At 43.6% G+C, this 16,573-nt stretch overlaps 1 protein-coding gene across 1 annotated transcript in view; it reads right to left on the reverse strand.

Moving 5' to 3' along the window:
• Nucleotides 1-483: 483 nt before the first annotated feature.
• Nucleotides 484-16,573, reverse strand: part of Kat2b (lysine acetyltransferase 2B) — a 105,620-nt gene continuing 89,530 nt past the window's right edge. The window contains exons 12-18 of the mRNA XM_045136024.1: nucleotides 11,811-11,921; nucleotides 9,827-9,970; nucleotides 8,457-8,571; nucleotides 5,323-5,359; nucleotides 5,040-5,100; nucleotides 4,866-4,950; nucleotides 484-2,361 (exon numbers count right to left, since the gene is read on the reverse strand). Coding sequence (XP_044991959.1) covers nucleotides 2,168-2,361; nucleotides 4,866-4,950; nucleotides 5,040-5,100; nucleotides 5,323-5,359; nucleotides 8,457-8,571; nucleotides 9,827-9,970; nucleotides 11,811-11,921 — 747 coding nt within the window. The 3' untranslated portion in view covers nucleotides 484-2,167. The remainder of the gene's footprint in view (nucleotides 2,362-4,865; nucleotides 4,951-5,039; nucleotides 5,101-5,322; nucleotides 5,360-8,456; nucleotides 8,572-9,826; nucleotides 9,971-11,810; nucleotides 11,922-16,573) is intronic.

Consider the following 16,573-nt stretch of genomic DNA (forward strand, 5'->3'; position numbering starts at 1 on the left):
TGAGTTCATTTGCAGAGGCTGGAGGCCCTGGCATGCCCATTCTCTCTCCCCCTCTGTCTTTGTCAAGTAAATAAATACATTTTTAAAAAATTAATTTTTTATTTAAAAAAGTACCATTGAGGTCTGGAGAGATGGCTTAGCAGTTAAGGAGGTTCCCTGCAAAGCCTAAAAGTCCAGATTGAATTCCCCAGAACCCACATGAGCCAGATGCACAAGGTGGAGCATGCATTTGCAGCTCACTTGCAGTGGCTAGACGCCCTGGTGTGCCCATTCTATCTGCCTCCCTCCCTCTCTCTCTCTTTTTCAAATAAATATCTTTTTAAGAGTACTGTTGATGGCCCAACCACATCATACGCTATCTTGTTAACCTCAGGCTATTAGAAGAAATCACACCAACACATTGAAGTTTTTCAAAATATAATTTAAAACTATTTTGTACCAGTACAATATATTAATTTTACAAATGTAAAATCTTATCAGCTGTTAAAGCATTTGCAAAAAACCACACATTCTACTTCAGCTTTATTGCACGGTATCTATAAGAAAATATTAAATTTTAAATTAGAAAACATAAAAATGCTTTCAATATAGAAGAGACCATCTGATTTTTTTAAGACAATATTCTATAAGAATGTCTACCCCGAAAATAACAAACTTTCACAGGATACCAAGCCGGAGAGACACTTCGGCAAATCCAGGACATGGCTGTTTAAAGCCAGTCCAAAGTACTTAATACAAACTGTATCATTCTTCATGAAGTCTAGACACCATGCAAGGAGCTCTTACACTTACAGAAGCTGAGGTCTTTTCAGCCCAAACAGCTCTTGCATGTCAGAAACAACTCCTATTTGAAGAGAACCGCTGGGAGGTTCTATTTTTCCTTCCCACAGACTATCTCTGGCAGTTGTCTTGAATGACTTTTAGTGACCCATTTTGATTTATGCTGATAGAAAACATACGTGAAACCTAGTTTTAAAACCTTTGTCCAGTACAAAAATCAGTTTAGAAATTTGCGTCATAAAAATTAGTGTCAAGACCGTCAAAATGGCCCTCGTTGGTATGGGTGGATAGGAGCTGCTTTTCCGGAGTCCGGGTCTGGAAGATGTCCCACTTCTCTATGTAGTGTTATCAGGAAATAAATCCGTGCACTTAGGCTGGAGCCCTAAGACAGGTTAGTTAATAAGACTATATGGTGGATTTTAGTGGGATATAACCCTGGACCTATGCAGCAACTTAGGTGTTAAAATACTGACAATAAAACCCAGTGGGAATTTAATTCACCAAAAACAATTAATATATTCTAGAACACCCAATGGATACAAATACAGACCACATGTCTGTTCCTATTAAAGCATGTTGACTCTATCCCAAGTGTTTTCAAGTTTCTGCCTTGGTGGCCTGGAAAATGATTTCTCTTTTTTGGAACTTATGGCCTGCATAAGTAACACCACACACTTGTGTCAAGAAAGATTCAAACAGTGGTTACGCACTTGCAAGTGTGGGGTAGGTGGACAGTATGATCAACAGCCCAGATGCCTATAAAAAGTTTACATTATGGAATTCCCTTCTCCACAGGAGCCAAGGCAGCTGCTTGTGGGGGAAACTGCACTGTTCACAGCTGCTCCAAGCACCTCACTAGATGAGTGTTTGAAAAATATAACTATAAAAAGTCTACAGCGAGACATCCTCACACACCTCGCCCCTTACAGGCTTCTCACGCATCCCTTCCTTCAAGTCCTTCAGAATAAAATACAAATAAACTTTCACATTCCATTAGAGGAAAACAAAATGGAAACATTCACGGTTTGAGAATTGTCTAGATTCCCCCCAAATCTTAGGTACTCTGTGCAATGTTCTCATGTAAGGTTGTTAGGGAAAACGCTGGTCATCTACTGAGGGACAGCTGGCTACGGGGCATGCCATAGGAAATGTACATGAAGGGAGTGAGTAGACTAAGATCTACTCTGTGAAATAAGAATGTTCTACAACTTCCATTTAAATACGGATCTGAAAGACTGAAAGGAGGGTTTTCTTTTTCCAAAGTGCTAAAACATTGAGTCTCTTCAACACATTATGCCCAATTCTTTAAAGAAAAAGAAAGAAAATGATGCCACCTTGGTCAGGCACACGGATGATGTGTTTCTAAGAAGCGGGGGGGCGGGGGGGATCACTTGTCAATTAACCCAGCCTCCTTGATCTTGCTGAAGAAGAACTTCTCCAGGGTACTGGCACACTTGTAGTACTCGCTCTCAGGGGGGTTGTATTCCTTGCAGTTGGTGAACACACGCTGTAAGTCTGCCATGAACAGCTTCTTAGACACGTAGTACCTGTTCTTGAGACGTTCGCTCATGGTCTTCAGATCTGCACAGGAAGGAGAAAACATGAGTAATCCTTTCTTTTCATGAAAGAAAGAGAGAACTGGAGCAGAAGGGCCTCCAGCCACTGCAATCGAATTCCAGATGGGTACACCACCTTGTGTGTCTGGCTTACGTGGGATCTGGGGCAATGAGCATGGGTCTTTGAGCATTGTAGGCAAGCACCTTAACCACTAAGCCATTATCTCCAGCCCATGAGTCATCTTTAACTCTGAATTTTCTTGATTTTTATTTATGTATCTATTTTAGCGATATCCCACTAAATTCTTAGTATATTACCAAATGTTTCCAAAGGGTACCATTATTATAACTTTATAAAATTGTACAATATCCCCAAATGGGAACACATTCATTTGCATCAAAATCACAAACCAGGGCTGGGCATGGTGGCACACGCCTTTAATCCCAGCACTCGGGAGGCAGAGGTAGGAGGATTGCCATGATTTCGAGGCCACCCTTAGACTCCATAGTGAATTCCAGGTCAGCCTGGGCTAGAGTGAGACCCTACCTCAAAACAACAACAACAACAAGAACAACAAAAAATCACAAATCCAGGCTGGAGAGATGGCTTAGTAGTTAAGAAACTCGCCTGCAAAGCCGGGGGACCCAGGTTCAATCCTCCAGTACCAATGTAAAGTCAGATGCACAAAGTAGCACATGCATCTGGAGTTTGTTTGCAGTGGCTCTCGGCCCTGGCACACCCATTTTCTCACTGTCTCTCTGAAATAAGTAAATAAATAATTTTTAAAATTTTTTTATTTTTATTTATTTATTTGAGAGCGACAGAGAGAGAGAATGGGCACGCCAGGGCTTCCAGCCACTGCAAATGAACTCCAGACACATACGCCCCCTTGTGCATCTGACTAACGTGGGTCCTGGGGAATTGAGCCTCGAACTGGGGTCCTTAGGCTTCACAGGCAAGCGCTTAACCGCTAAGCCATCTCTCCAGCCCATAAATAATTTTTTAAGCTTAAAAAATCACAAATCCTCAATAAATCACCAAAGGATAAAAATATATCTCTGGGCTGGAGAGATGGCTTAGTGGTTAAGGCATTTACCTGTGAAGCCAAAGGACCCAGGTTCAATTCTCCAGGACCCACATAAGCCAAGTGCACAAGGTGGTGCATGCGTCTGGAGTTCATATGCTAAAGTCCATTTGCTAAAGGCCCTGGTGCACCCATTTTCTCTCTCTCAAATAAGTAAAATAAATTCATTTAAAAAAATCTCTGGGGGGGGGAGCTGGAGAGATGGCTTAGTGGTTAAGCGCTTGCCTGTGAAGCCTAAGGACTCTGGTTCGAGGCTCGATTCCCCAGAACCCACGTTAGCCAGATGCACAAGGGGGCACACGTCGTTTGCAGTGTCTGGAGGTCCTGGTGCGCCCATTCTCCCTCTCTCTCTATCTGCCTCTTTCTCTCTCTGTCTGTCCCTCTCAAATAAAAAGTAAATAAATACACAATTTTTTATAAACCTCCGGGTTAAAGTCTATCTCAGGTACTCATCATCACATTTCTAAGGATAACTCGGATTTTTCCTGCAATTACAATAGAAGAGGGGGGAAAAGTATCTAAAAATGTGTTAATAGAGTTCTAGATCCTCCCAAAATAACTCACCCGTGTGACTGGGCAGACCAAGAAGTTCCTATTTGAGGAAAAAAATGAAACCACTACAATATGCTTCTAAGTAAACAAGGCGTTTACAGCCCTTCTACCCACATGCCCTCTGCTTAGAGCACACTGCCCGACGGCCGTTTATAATACTGTAGAGGGAGGGAAAAAGAGGTAACGTGTAAAAAAGAATGAAACACAAGTTTCTCACCATTTATAAAGAAACATTAAAACAAGTTAAATAGGGGACTGGAGAAATGGCTTAGTGGTTAAGGCGCTTGCCTGCAAAGCCAAAGGACCCAGGTTCAATTTTCCAGGACCCATGTAAGCCAGATGCACAAGGGGACGCATGCATTTGGAGTTCGTTTGCAGTGGCTGAAAACCCTGGCATTCTCTCTCTCTCCCAAATACATAAAGAAAAATAGAATATTTTTAAAAAACAAGTTAAGACCAGGCATGGTGGCACATGCCTTTAGCTCAAGAGGCAGAGGTAGGAGAATCACTGTGAGTTCAAGGCCACCCTGAGATTGCAAGGTGAATTCCAGGTCAGCCTGAGCTAGAATAAGACCTTACCTTGAAAAAAAAAAAAAAAACAAAGTCAAATGGTAAATAAACAAACAAAAAGAATGAGGGCTGGAGAGATGGCTTAGTGGTTAAGGTGTTTGCCTGCAAAGCCAAAGGACTCAGGTTCGATTCCACACTACCTACCCATGTAAGCCAGATGCACAAGGTGACACACACGTCTAGAGTTTATTTGCAGTGGTTGGAGGCCCTGGCATGCCCATACTCACTCTTTCTGTGTCTGCCTCTCTCTCTCTCTCTCAAATAAATAAGTAAATAAAATAAAATTGAAATTAATAAAAAAATAAAATGTTAATGACATTACCCATGGGGAATCTTATAACTTCATAATATCCAGGAGCTTCTGTTCTCTTCACGGGTTCCATGAAGGGCCAGGCATTTTGGTGGTTCTGGGGCAAAGAGAAGAGGAAAGCATCTGTCATGGGAAGTCCACGTGACATGCCGTTTCAAAGTCTCTGCTTGTGGGGAGAGCACCCACCTTCACCTGCTGCAGGATGTTCTTGAAAGTGCTGTAAAGATGGTCAGGGTCTTTGGATTCTCTGTTTGAAAAGAACAGACAACAGGGAGCCCAGGTTAGGGCTCAGCCCTGGCCCTCGCTCCTACTCACGCTCCACAAGCCAGAACCTGCCACCAGTCCAGACCTAGAGCTCTGACCCCACCACGCTGCTCTCTCTGCGGACGCCGACCGCTCGGCCCTCGCACTCTGAGATGCTGGGGGAGGAAGAGAGAGCGCTTCCGTGAGCATCCTCGGCCCATCTTACCTTTTCTCTTTTCCGCTCGGTTTCCAGCCTGTCTCTCCTATATGTCAACAAAATTAAACACTAAATGAGAACTGCTTTTGGTCAAGAGAAGAACATACTTATTATTTATCAGAAGTCTAATAAATGACAGACTCTAGAAAGGTCGAGTGGGGGAAACACACTGAAATGAATGGCAACCACTTGCTTTCATATATACAGCTCACAACGGAAAACACTGCCCGGGCTCAGGAGACGGCTCAGCAGTTAAGGCACTTGCTTACAAAGTTTGGTGAGCTGGGTTCGATTCCCAGCACTCACGTAAAGCCAGATGCGCAAAGTGGCACATGTGTCTGGAGCTCACTTGCAGCGGCAAGAGGCCCTGGCACATTCATATTCTCTCTCTCTCTCTCTCTCAAATAAATGAATAAAATGGGTTTTTGTTTTTTTTTTTTTTTAGGCTGGGCATGGTGGTACACACCTTCAATCCCAGCACTCGGGAGGCAGAAATAGGAGGATCGCAATGAGTCCAAGGCCACCCTGAGACTACCTAGTGAATTCCAGGTCAGCCTGGGCTAGAATTTTTTTTTTTTTTTTTTTTTTTTTTTGCCTGGCATGGTGGCACACGCCTTTACTTTCAGCACTCAGGAGGCAGAGGTAGGAGGATCGCCAAGAGTTCCAGGCCAGGTCAGCCTGGGCTAGTCTGAGACCCTACCTTGAGAAAAAAAAAAATTTTTTTTTTCGAGGTAGGGTTTCATTCTAGCCCAGGCTGACCTGGAATTCACTCTGTAGTCTCAAGCTAGCCTTAAACTCAACAATCCTACCTCTGCCTCCCAAGTTCTGGGCTTAAAGGCATGAACCACCATGCCTGGTGAATAAAAATATTTTTAAAAGGGCTAGAGAGATGGCTTAGCAGTAAGGAGCTTGCCTGAAAAACCAAAGGACACAGGTTGATTCCCTAGGACCCATGTAGGCCTGAAGCATCTGGAATTCATCTGTATCAGCTAGAAGCCTTAGCATGCACATATTCTCTCTCTCTCTCTCTCTTTCTCCCCCTCCCTCCCTCCTCCCTTCCTCTCAAATAAATAAAAATGAATTTTAAAACAATTTTTAAACGTGGGCTGGAGAAATGACACAGTGGTTAAGGAAGTTGCATGCAAAGCCCAAGACCTCAGATTCAATTCTCCAGTACACACATAAAGCCAGATGCACAAGGTGGCACATGCATCTGGAGTTTGTTTGCAGTGGCTAGAGGCCCTGGCACACCCATTCTCTCTCTCTCTCTCTCTCTCTCTCTCTCTTTCCTTGCAAATAAATAAATGAACAAAATTTTAAAAAATAAAAATAAAACACAAGGCTGACAAATTAGCATGCTGTGGGTTTTTTTAAATTTTATATATTAGGTTTTTTTCAGCATTGAGAATTGAACACAGGACCTCACACCAGCCCTGAGGCAGATGCTCCTCCTCTGAGCTCTACCTAGGGATGCCTGTGAATGTTTGTGAAAGCAGAGATGCCATCCCTTCAGAAAAACAACAAAGCTGCATCTTTTAAACTGAAGATATCTGCTGATCATTACATACAAGTGAAGTTGATATTTTAGCTCAGAAAAATGTATCAGTGTCTTTTTTATTTATTTATTATTTTTTACAAACACCATGAAAGCAGTGTGAGATGGTTTATGTGGAGGTGTAATCTGAAGGGTCTGGATTTGATGTCTTCTCACCTTAAAAGTGACTTTTTTAGTGGTGATTTACCCTCTCCCCCTCAGTTTACCTATCTGTGAAGCAGAACTATAGAAATTAGGTGGTTTAGAGAAAGACAGATAAGAATGCCCGGCACCAGCAGGCCTTCCTGATGTGAGAGCATCCGTACGCAGGATGAGTCATCTGGCGGTTTAGTAAGATAGGTGCAGTGAAGTGCACCTTACTGTGTTCTGGAACATTTCAGTTGGCTTACATGCATTTTTGTATTGAGTCTCTAATATAAGAACTTGAATTCAAGTCAAATAAAAATACCAAATGATATTCAATAGCTTTTGACCTATAAAAAGCAAAAATGGGGCTGGACAGATTACTCAGTGGTCAAAGATGCTGGCTTGTGAAACCTGGTGGCCCACATTCAATTCCCCAGTGCCCACATAAGGCCAGATGCACAAAGTGGCACATGCATCTGGAGTTTTTTTGCAGTAGCAAGAGGCCCTATTGTAACCTCTCAACCTCTCTCTCTCTCTCTCTCTCTTTTTCCTTCTCTTTCTCTGTCCTTGCAAATAAATAATAAACAAAATATTTTTAAGCCAGCTCATCTGGGACATAAGGAAGAACACCTGAAAAACTGCCGTGAACTCAGAAATTTGCAGCAGGGCTGGAGAGATGGCTCAGAAGTTAAAGAAGCTTGCTTGCAAAGCCTGCTGGCCCCAGATTGGCTCCCCAGTGCCCACATAACGCCAGGTGCACAGTGTTACATACAGCTAGAGAGTATGTTTGAGTGGCGGGGTCCCTGGTATACTCATTCATTCTCTCTCTTTCTCTCTCCTCCTTACAAATAAATAATTTTTAAAAAAGGAATTTAAAGCAAATGATATGACTGCCATTATAGATGGCAAATAATTAAGATTCAAGCACAGATTTTACGGTAGGAAGACAGGCTGTCAAGGTGTCTTGAAGGAAAACAGAGCCAGACTAAAACACTGTCTTTGATGGTTAATTTAGTGTCAAAACTCAACAACCACAGGAAAACCACTAAAAAATTTCCGAACTTGTAAACGTGAAGTTCTGGTGTTTCACCTTTTTACATCTTTCTAGTGCCTAGTTCTGCACAGTGCCCGGCTCTTCTTAATACAGCTGTAAAAGAAGGCACCTCTGGTCTGTTTGAAGGATGAAAAAAAGGAACAGAATCTACTCCTGTGCCCCACCCCCGCCCTCACCCCTCCCCTACCCCGATTGTGTCTCAATCTAGACCAGGCTGGTCTCGAACTCAACATTCTCCTGCCTCGGCTTCGCAGGTGCTGGGATTAGAAGGGAGCGCCACCACACCCAGCTCGCTGCCTCCTGGCGGAGACAGGAATCGCCGAAGCTTCTCAAATGACTGCACTCTCGTTCTTTCCACTCATAGGATTACCAAAAGATTTTGCTTTTTTAAAAAACGTCTATACATACTAATTCCAGGAATGCATTCTATAGGAATCTGTCGAACTCCGTCTTTAAAACATGAAAGTCCAGGGTAGACTTTGCGAATCTGGGCCTGTTTCCTTTCTATCAGCTTTTTAATGATCTGTAAAGCAGAAGAAGAAAATGTGTCAACCAAGGAGCCCGTGCGCTGATTCCAGTACAAGTTAGCCAAGCTACAGAGACGACGTTCAGTCAGGTGTGGTGGTGCACGCCTTTAATCCCTGCACTTGGGAGACAGAGGTAGGAGGATCACTGTAAGTTCAAGGCCAGCCTGGGACGACACAGTGAATTAGAGGTCAGCCTGGGCGGGAGTGAGAACCTACCTCAAGAAACCAAAACAATGAAAAAGAGGGAGGGCTGGAAAGATGGCTTAGCAATTACGGCACTTGCCAGCAAAGCCAAAGGACCCAGGTTTGATTCCCCAGTACTCATATAAAGCTAGATGTACAAGGTGGCGCATACATGAGGAGTTCATTTGCAGTGGCTAGAAGCTCTGGTGTGCCTCTACCTCTACCTCTCTCTCTCAAATAAAATTTTTTTAAAAAGTAGGGTGGGGGGAATCGGCCTCCTGCCACTGCAAATGAACTCCAGATGTATGTGTTACTGTGTGCATCTGGCATTGCATGGGTACTGGGGAATGAAACCCGGCTATTAGACTCTGCAGGCAAGAAGCACCTTAACTGCTGAGGCATTGTTTTTCCATTCCCCTCTGTGGATTTTTGTTTGTTTGTTTGTTTTTGTTTTTGTTTTTCAAGGTAGAGTCTTACTCTAGCCCAGGCTGACCTGGAATTCACTATATAGTTTCAGGGTGGCCTTGAACTCACGACAATCCTCCTACGTCTGCCTCCCGAGTGCTGCGATTAAAGGTGTGGGCACCACTTTACTCGCTTCCATCTCTAAATAAAAGGGTTTGTTTTTTTTTTTCTTTTTTGCTTTGTTTTTAATACAATAAAGGGCTAGGGCTGGAGAGCTGGCTTAGCAGTTAAAGCATCTGCCTGCAAAGCCAAAGGCCCTTGGTTCAATTCCCCAAGACCCAGTTAAGCCAGATGCACAAGGTGTAACATGCATCTGGAGTTCGTTTGCAGGGGCTGGAGGCCTTGGCATGCCCCTTCTCTCTCTCTCTCTCTTTCTCTCTCTCTCCCTCTCCCTCTTTCTCTCCCATACTCTCAAACAAATAAATGAGTAATTAAAATAAAAGTACTGACACTCTCAGGAATAGAAATCTAGAAAGGAAACAGACGACCCCACAGTGTAGCGAGATTGTGGCATCCACTGGACCTGCGCACGCGGGAAGCAGTCAAATCAAAATGCCCAATCAGCGCGGGCCTGGCCAGGAGACCATGAATGGAGCAGCTTACCTCCTTCTGCTTCTTAATGATGACTGAGAACTCTGTGTACGGAATCTGAGGATTCAGCTCACATCCCATGAGTGTGGCTCCTTCATAGTCCTTGATGTAGCCAACGTATTTGGTCTTAGGTATTTTAATTTCTTTGGAGAAACCCTGCAGAGCAAATCAGTTCACTCAGCCAGATAATGAGTGTGGGCACTGTATACGCAGTGCTCACTACACACTGGGCCCTGGGTGAGCCCAGTCCATGTATCTTTCTTCAAAACTTTTATTTGTAGCCAGGTGTGGTGGCACACGCCTTTAATCCCAGCACTTATGGGACAAGGTAGGAGGATCACCGTAAATTCGAAGCCACCCTGAGGCTACATGGTAAACTCCAGGTCAGCATGAGCTAGAGTGAAACCCTACCTCAAAAATTTATTTATTTCTTTTTACAATTAACATTATGTATTTATTTAAGACAGATGCAGAGGGAGAATGGGTGCACTAGGGCCTCTAGACACTGCAAATGAACTCCAGATGCATGCACCACCTTGTACAGCTGGCTCCCACAGGTACTGGGGAACTGAACCAGGGTTTTTAGGCTTTGCAGGCAAGCACCTTAACCACTAATCCATCTCTACAACTCCATTTATTTATTTAAGAGACAGAGACATAGAAAGGTAGGGCCAATGAGCTCTAGACACTTGCAAATTTGTAAATCTGGCTTTACAAAGGTACTAGGGCTGAACATGGGCCATCAGGCTTTGCAAGCAAGTGCCTTTAACCACTGAGTCATCTCTCTGAGCCCTCTTTGTGAACCTTGTCATACATAAACACCCTGCCAAAACAAAATCCACCTTCCTTTGTCATGGGAAAGTTGTGCATGGCCAGTGCCAGGCCCCCCCTTCATCTGAGAACAGTGATTTGAGATGTTTGCATGCAGAGCTAGAGAGGTTGATCAGTGGTTAAGGCACTTGCTTGCAAAGCCTAACAACCTGAGTTTGATTCCCTGGCACCCACGTAAAGCCAGATGCACAAAGTGCTGCATGCATCTGTAGTTAGTTCTCTTGCAGTGGCTGGAGGCCCTGGTGTACCCTTTCTCTCTGTCTCTCTTTTTTCCATATTTCTCTGTTTGCAAATCAATAAAAGTATATATAAAAAAGAGAGAAACTTAGATGCAATACCAGCCTTCACTTACAGAGAGATGAGAGTCATTTGTTCACTCAAGGCACATACCTAGCTGTTATACCCTCTCTTCCAGTCTGAAGCTTAGCTCTGGTGTGGTACAAAGTAAATGTGCATCCTTATTGCAAGCAGGAAGCATAGAGGGGAAAAGACACTTGTTTGGGGCTTGAGAGATAGCTCAATGGTAAGGCACTTGCCTGTGAAGCCTAATGACCTAGGTTCGATCCCCAGCACCCACATAAAACCAGATGCACAATGTGGCACATGCTTCTGGAGTTCATTTTCAGTGGCTAGAGGCCCTGGTGTGCCCATTCTCTCTCCCTCTCTATCTCTGTCTGCTTGCAAATAAACAAATAAAGTATACATTTATATAAAGGCTGGAGAGATGGCTTAGTGGTTAAGGTGCTTGCCTGCGAAGCCTAAGGACCCTGGTTCAATTCCCCAGTACCCACGTGATGCACAAGGTCACACATGTGCGCAACGTGGCACACGCGTCTGGAGTTGTTTGCAGTGGCTAGAGGCCTTGGCACACCAATTTTCTCCCTCTCTTATAAAAAGAAAGAAAGAAAGAAAGAAGAAGAAGAAGGAAGAAGGCCGGGCATGGTGGCACATGCCTTTAATCCCCCAGCACTTGGGGGACAGAGGTAGGAGAATCACTGTGAGTTCAAGGCCACCCTGAGTCTACATAGTGAATTCCAGGTCAGCCTGAGCTAGAGGGAAACCCTACCTCAAAAAAAGCAATAATAATAAAGGAAAAGTCATTTGTTTTGGTGAAGGCTACCTGAAGGCATTTTTAGAGGAACAGTGCTATGTGTTGGAAACCTACCTGTTTCTTGAAGTACCCAATGGCGTACTCGTCTGCGTAGGTGAGGAAGTTCAAGATGCCGTGCTTTATGTGATACTCTTTCAGATGATTCATCAGATGGGTTCCATAGCCCTGGGTGGAGGTTAAGATAAGACTTACATATGGGCTGGAGAGATGGCTTAGAAGTGAAGCGCTTGCCTATGAAGCCTAAGGACCCCGGTTCAAGGCTCGATTCCCCAGGACCCACGTTAGCCAGATGCACAAGGGAGTGCACATGTCCGGAGTTCGTTTGCAGTGGTTGGAGGCCCTGTTGTGCCCACTCTCTCTCTCTTTGCCTCTGTCTGTCGCTCTCAAATAAATAAATAAAAATAAACAAACAAACGAAAAAAAAGACATACTGAGTTCCGCACTAAGGAAATCCCTACATATGTGACAAGAAATGGTATCAAGGGACTGGAGAGATGGCTTAGTGGTTAAGACACTTGCCAAGCCAAAGGACCTAAGTTCGATTCCCCAGGACCCACATAAGCCAGTCACACAAGATGGTACTTGCTTCTGGAATTCATTTGCAGTGGCTGGATGCACTGGCATGCCCATTCTCTCTCTCCTTCTCTCTCCCTCTGTCTGACTCTGTCTCTCTCGATAAATAAAAATAATTTTAGAAAAGAAATTTAAAAAAAGAAACTTTGGAGGCACATGTTTTGATATATTTTATCTTTCCTGAAGGAGACAGAACACTAGCAACTGTTTCTTGCATTTATAAACTCTAAAAAAAAAAAAAAGAAAGAAAAGAAACTCCCAAACTAAAAAGCTCAAAAATATTGGTTTCTTTAAACAACAACCAAAAAGAAAAACAAAAAAAAAACAGGTGTGGTGACACATGTCTTTAATTCCAGCACTTGGAATGCAGATGTAGGAGGATCTCTGTGAGTTTGACATCAGCCTGAAACTACATAGTGAATTCCATGTCAGCCCGGGCTAGAGTGACACTGTACCTCAAAATAAATAAATAAAGACAAAACAAAAATATTAGGTTTTTTTAAATATATTTTGAGGCATGGTTGCCCAGCTGAAAATTCAAACTTCTTGATTCAAGATAAAAATCATCATTTAAAAACCAAACAAACAAATTTTAAAAACTGGATTCTTTGAAAATAGTATACCAACACTATCTCATTCCTTAAAATTCTTTGTTGATATTAAGTAAAAGTTTGTGGTAAAGCAGGTATGACGGCCAAACACTCAGGAGGTTGAGGTAGGAGGATCACCAGTAGTTCGAGGCCAGCCTGAGACTGCATAGTGAATTGCAGGTTAGCCTGGGCTATTGCAAGCCCCCACCTTGAAAAGCCAAATATATTTATTTAGTTAGTTAGTTTTTTTATTTTTCGAGGTAGGGTTTTGCTCTAGCTCAGGCTGACCTGAAATTTACTAGGTAGTCTGAGGGTGGCCTTGAACTTGTAGCGATCCTCCTACTTCTGCCTCGCTGGGATTAAAGGTGTGTGCCACCACACCCAACCAAAATATTTATTTATATGAGACAACAAGAAAGCCCCACCTTGAAAAGCCAAAATATATATTTATATGAGATAACTAGACATTCTAAAGCCCGGTAAGGATCTCTCTGAGATTTTTCAAATAAAGCATTCACGGGGGCATTGCACAAGCCTGATTCTTGAAAATGTTTAGATATATATTTTTAAAAATTTTTATTTCTTTATTTGAAGCAGAAACAGAGAAAAAGGGAGAATGAGAATGTGTACACCAGAGCCTCTAGCTTCTACAGATTCCAGACACACGCACTACTTCGTGCACTGGGTTTATGTGGGTACTGGGGAATCAAACCTATTCCGTCCGGCTTTGCTAGCAAGTGCCTTTAACCACTAAACCATCTATGCTCCAGCCCCCTAGAAGGACATTCGAACTAATCTTCATTTTCTTTTCTCTTTTCTTTATCATATCTTATTTTATTTTTATTTGTATTTTATTTATTTTTTTGAGTTATGGTCTCACTACATAGCTGGCTTCAAACTCACTACAAACAAGCCCTGACTGCCTTGGGCTCTCGATCCCCTTCTTCACCTTCATGAGAGCCAGGATTATAGGCATGCAATGTCATACCTAATACATTAATTTTCTAAAATTATAATTTCAGTTCACTTATGGGAAATGATTTTTTTTTAACCTAGTTCTTCCTACCAAGTTTGTGATGTCTGGCCACCTTCCTTCAAGCCTTTAGAAATTACATGGTTTGGAGAGAAAAAGCATCCCCTTCTGGGGAGTAATAAAACAAGGTACCCCATTCATATGAAACACCTTCAGTCTCCCTCTGGTATCCCTAAAAGCGTCCAAGTCAACCTTAGTCAACCTTTTGGTGCTCGGTACAGCGATCGTTAAAAGCAAAACTTCTATAAGAATTATAATCAAATGCCCTGTTTTCTAAGCCTTCTCTCTACAATCAGACAGAAAAGTTTCCTTTAACTAAGATCCTAAACTAGTGGTACATGCCTTTAATCCCAGCGCTTGGGGTTGGGGGGGCAGCTGGCAGAGGTAGAAGATTGTTGTGAGTTCGAGATCAGCTGGGGCTACGGAGTGAGTTCCAGGTCAGCCTGGGCTAGAGTGAGACCCTGCCTTGAAAAAACAAAACAAAACAAATACAAAAAAAGAAATAAAGAAAGGAAAAAGAAAAAATATCCTGGGCTGAAGAAATGGCTTAGAGGTTAAGACACTTGCCTACAAAGCCAAAGGACCCAGGTTCGATTCCCTAGGACCCACATAAGCCAGATGCACAAGGTTGCACATTGTGTCTGGAGTTTGTTTGCCTCTATATATGCTTCTCTCTTTCTCTCTCACAAAATAAATTTGAAAAGAAAAAGATCCTGGACTGGCGAGATGGCTTAGTAGTAAGGCACTTGGCCTACAAAGCCAAAGAAAGAACCCAGGTGCAATTTCTCAGGATCCTTGTAAACCACATGCACAAGGTGGCACGTGTGTCCGGAGTTTGTTTGTTTGCAGGGCAACACTCTCTCTCCCTCTCCCTCCCTCCCTCCCTCTCTCCCTCTCTCTCTCTCTCTCTCTCCCCCTTCTCTCCCTCCCTCTTTCTCAAATAAATAAAATAAATTTGGGCTGGAGAGATGGCTTAGCAGTTTTAAGGCACTTGCCTGCAAAACCTAAGGGCCCAGGTTTGATTCCCCAGTCTCCATACAAATGCAAAAATGCCAGATGCAAAAAGTGGAACAAGCATCTGAAGTTTGTTTGCAAAAGCAAGAGGCCCTGGTACAACCATTCTCCAGCCCCTCTCTTTAAAACTAAATAAAATTAAAAGCAGAGCGTGGTGGCACATGCCTTTAATCCCAGCACTTGGGAGGCAGAGGTACGAGGATTGCCATGAGTTTGAGGCCAGCCTGAGACTACATAGTGAAATCCAGGTCAGTCTGGGCCAGGGTGAGACCCTACCTTTGGAAACAAAAAAAGAAAAAGGGAATAAATGGTTTTTTTTTGCATATAATAAAAAATTCTTTAAGAAAAAGGGGAGAGGGATGGAGGGATGGCTTAGTGGTTAAGACATTTGCCTGCAAAGGACCCAGGTTTGATCCCCCAGGACCCAGTAGCCAGATGCACAAGGGGTGCACGCATCTGGAGTTCTTTTGCAGCGGGTGGGGGCCCTGCCATGCCCATTCTCTCACTCTCCCTCTTTCTCTGTCAAACGAATAAATAAATAAAAATTATTATTTAACAAAAGTAAATAATATTTTAAAAATTATGCTTTTTTTTTCAAGGTAGGGTTTCACTCTAGCCTAGGCTAGCCTAGAATTCACTATGGAGTCTCAGGGTGGCCTTGAACTCACAGCCATCCTCCTACCTCTACCTCCCGAGTGCTGGGATTAAAGGCGTACACCTCCACGCCCAGCTAAAAAGAATTTTTTTCAAGAAAGAAATAAGGAAAAAGGACATGTCTTCCCCTTCCCCTGATGGAATTACAAAGGTTAGACTGTAGGGTTACCCTCGCCCAGGATGCAGAGAGTCAAGTCCAAGAGCTTCCCCGGGGCTTTATGCGATTAGACACATCCAGCAGTGGCCAGAGTCACACTACCAGGAGCAGGGCATGGTGGCTCACACCTACGCGCCCAGTGCACAGAAGGGCGAAGCAAGGGGACAGAGATGATGGCCAGCCTGGCCACAGACAGAGACCCTGCCTCGATAATTAATCAAAATAGGGCCAGGAACGGTAAGGCAAAAGGGACAGGAGTGGTGGCATGGCCTGTGACATCAGCACTTGGGCGAGGGAGGCAAAAGGATCAGGAGTTCAGTTAGAGAGAGAAACGGAAGGAGAGAGGGAAAAGGGGTGGAGAGTGAGGGAGGGAGAAGCAAAGTGTATTTTAAGACTAGAGAGATGGCTCAGCGGTTGAAGGCACTTGTTTCCAAAGCTTTTTTGTCCAGATTCAACTCCTCAGGCCCGCGTAAAGCCAGTGCATTAGGTGGCGCGTGTACTGGAGTTCGTTTGAGTGGCAGGAGGGCCAGGTACTCCCATGCTTTCCCCCCTCTGCTTCCTTCTGTCTGTGCCTCGCAAATAAATTAAAATTTAAAAAAAATAATTGTGGGACTGGGCTGGAGTGATGGCTTAGTGGTTAAGGCACTTGTCTACAAAGCCTAGTGACGTAGGTTGGATTCCCCAGTACCCACATCAGCCAGATGCACACACACAAAAATTAATCTAAGCAGGCCTTTATTCCAGCATCTAGGAGGCAGAGGTAGGAGAATTGCCATGAGTTCAATGCCACCCTGAG

The sequence above is a fragment of the Jaculus jaculus genome, chromosome 16, assembly GCF_020740685.1.
Source record: "Jaculus jaculus isolate mJacJac1 chromosome 16, mJacJac1.mat.Y.cur, whole genome shotgun sequence".
Taxonomy (NCBI): domain Eukaryota; kingdom Metazoa; phylum Chordata; class Mammalia; order Rodentia; family Dipodidae; genus Jaculus; species Jaculus jaculus.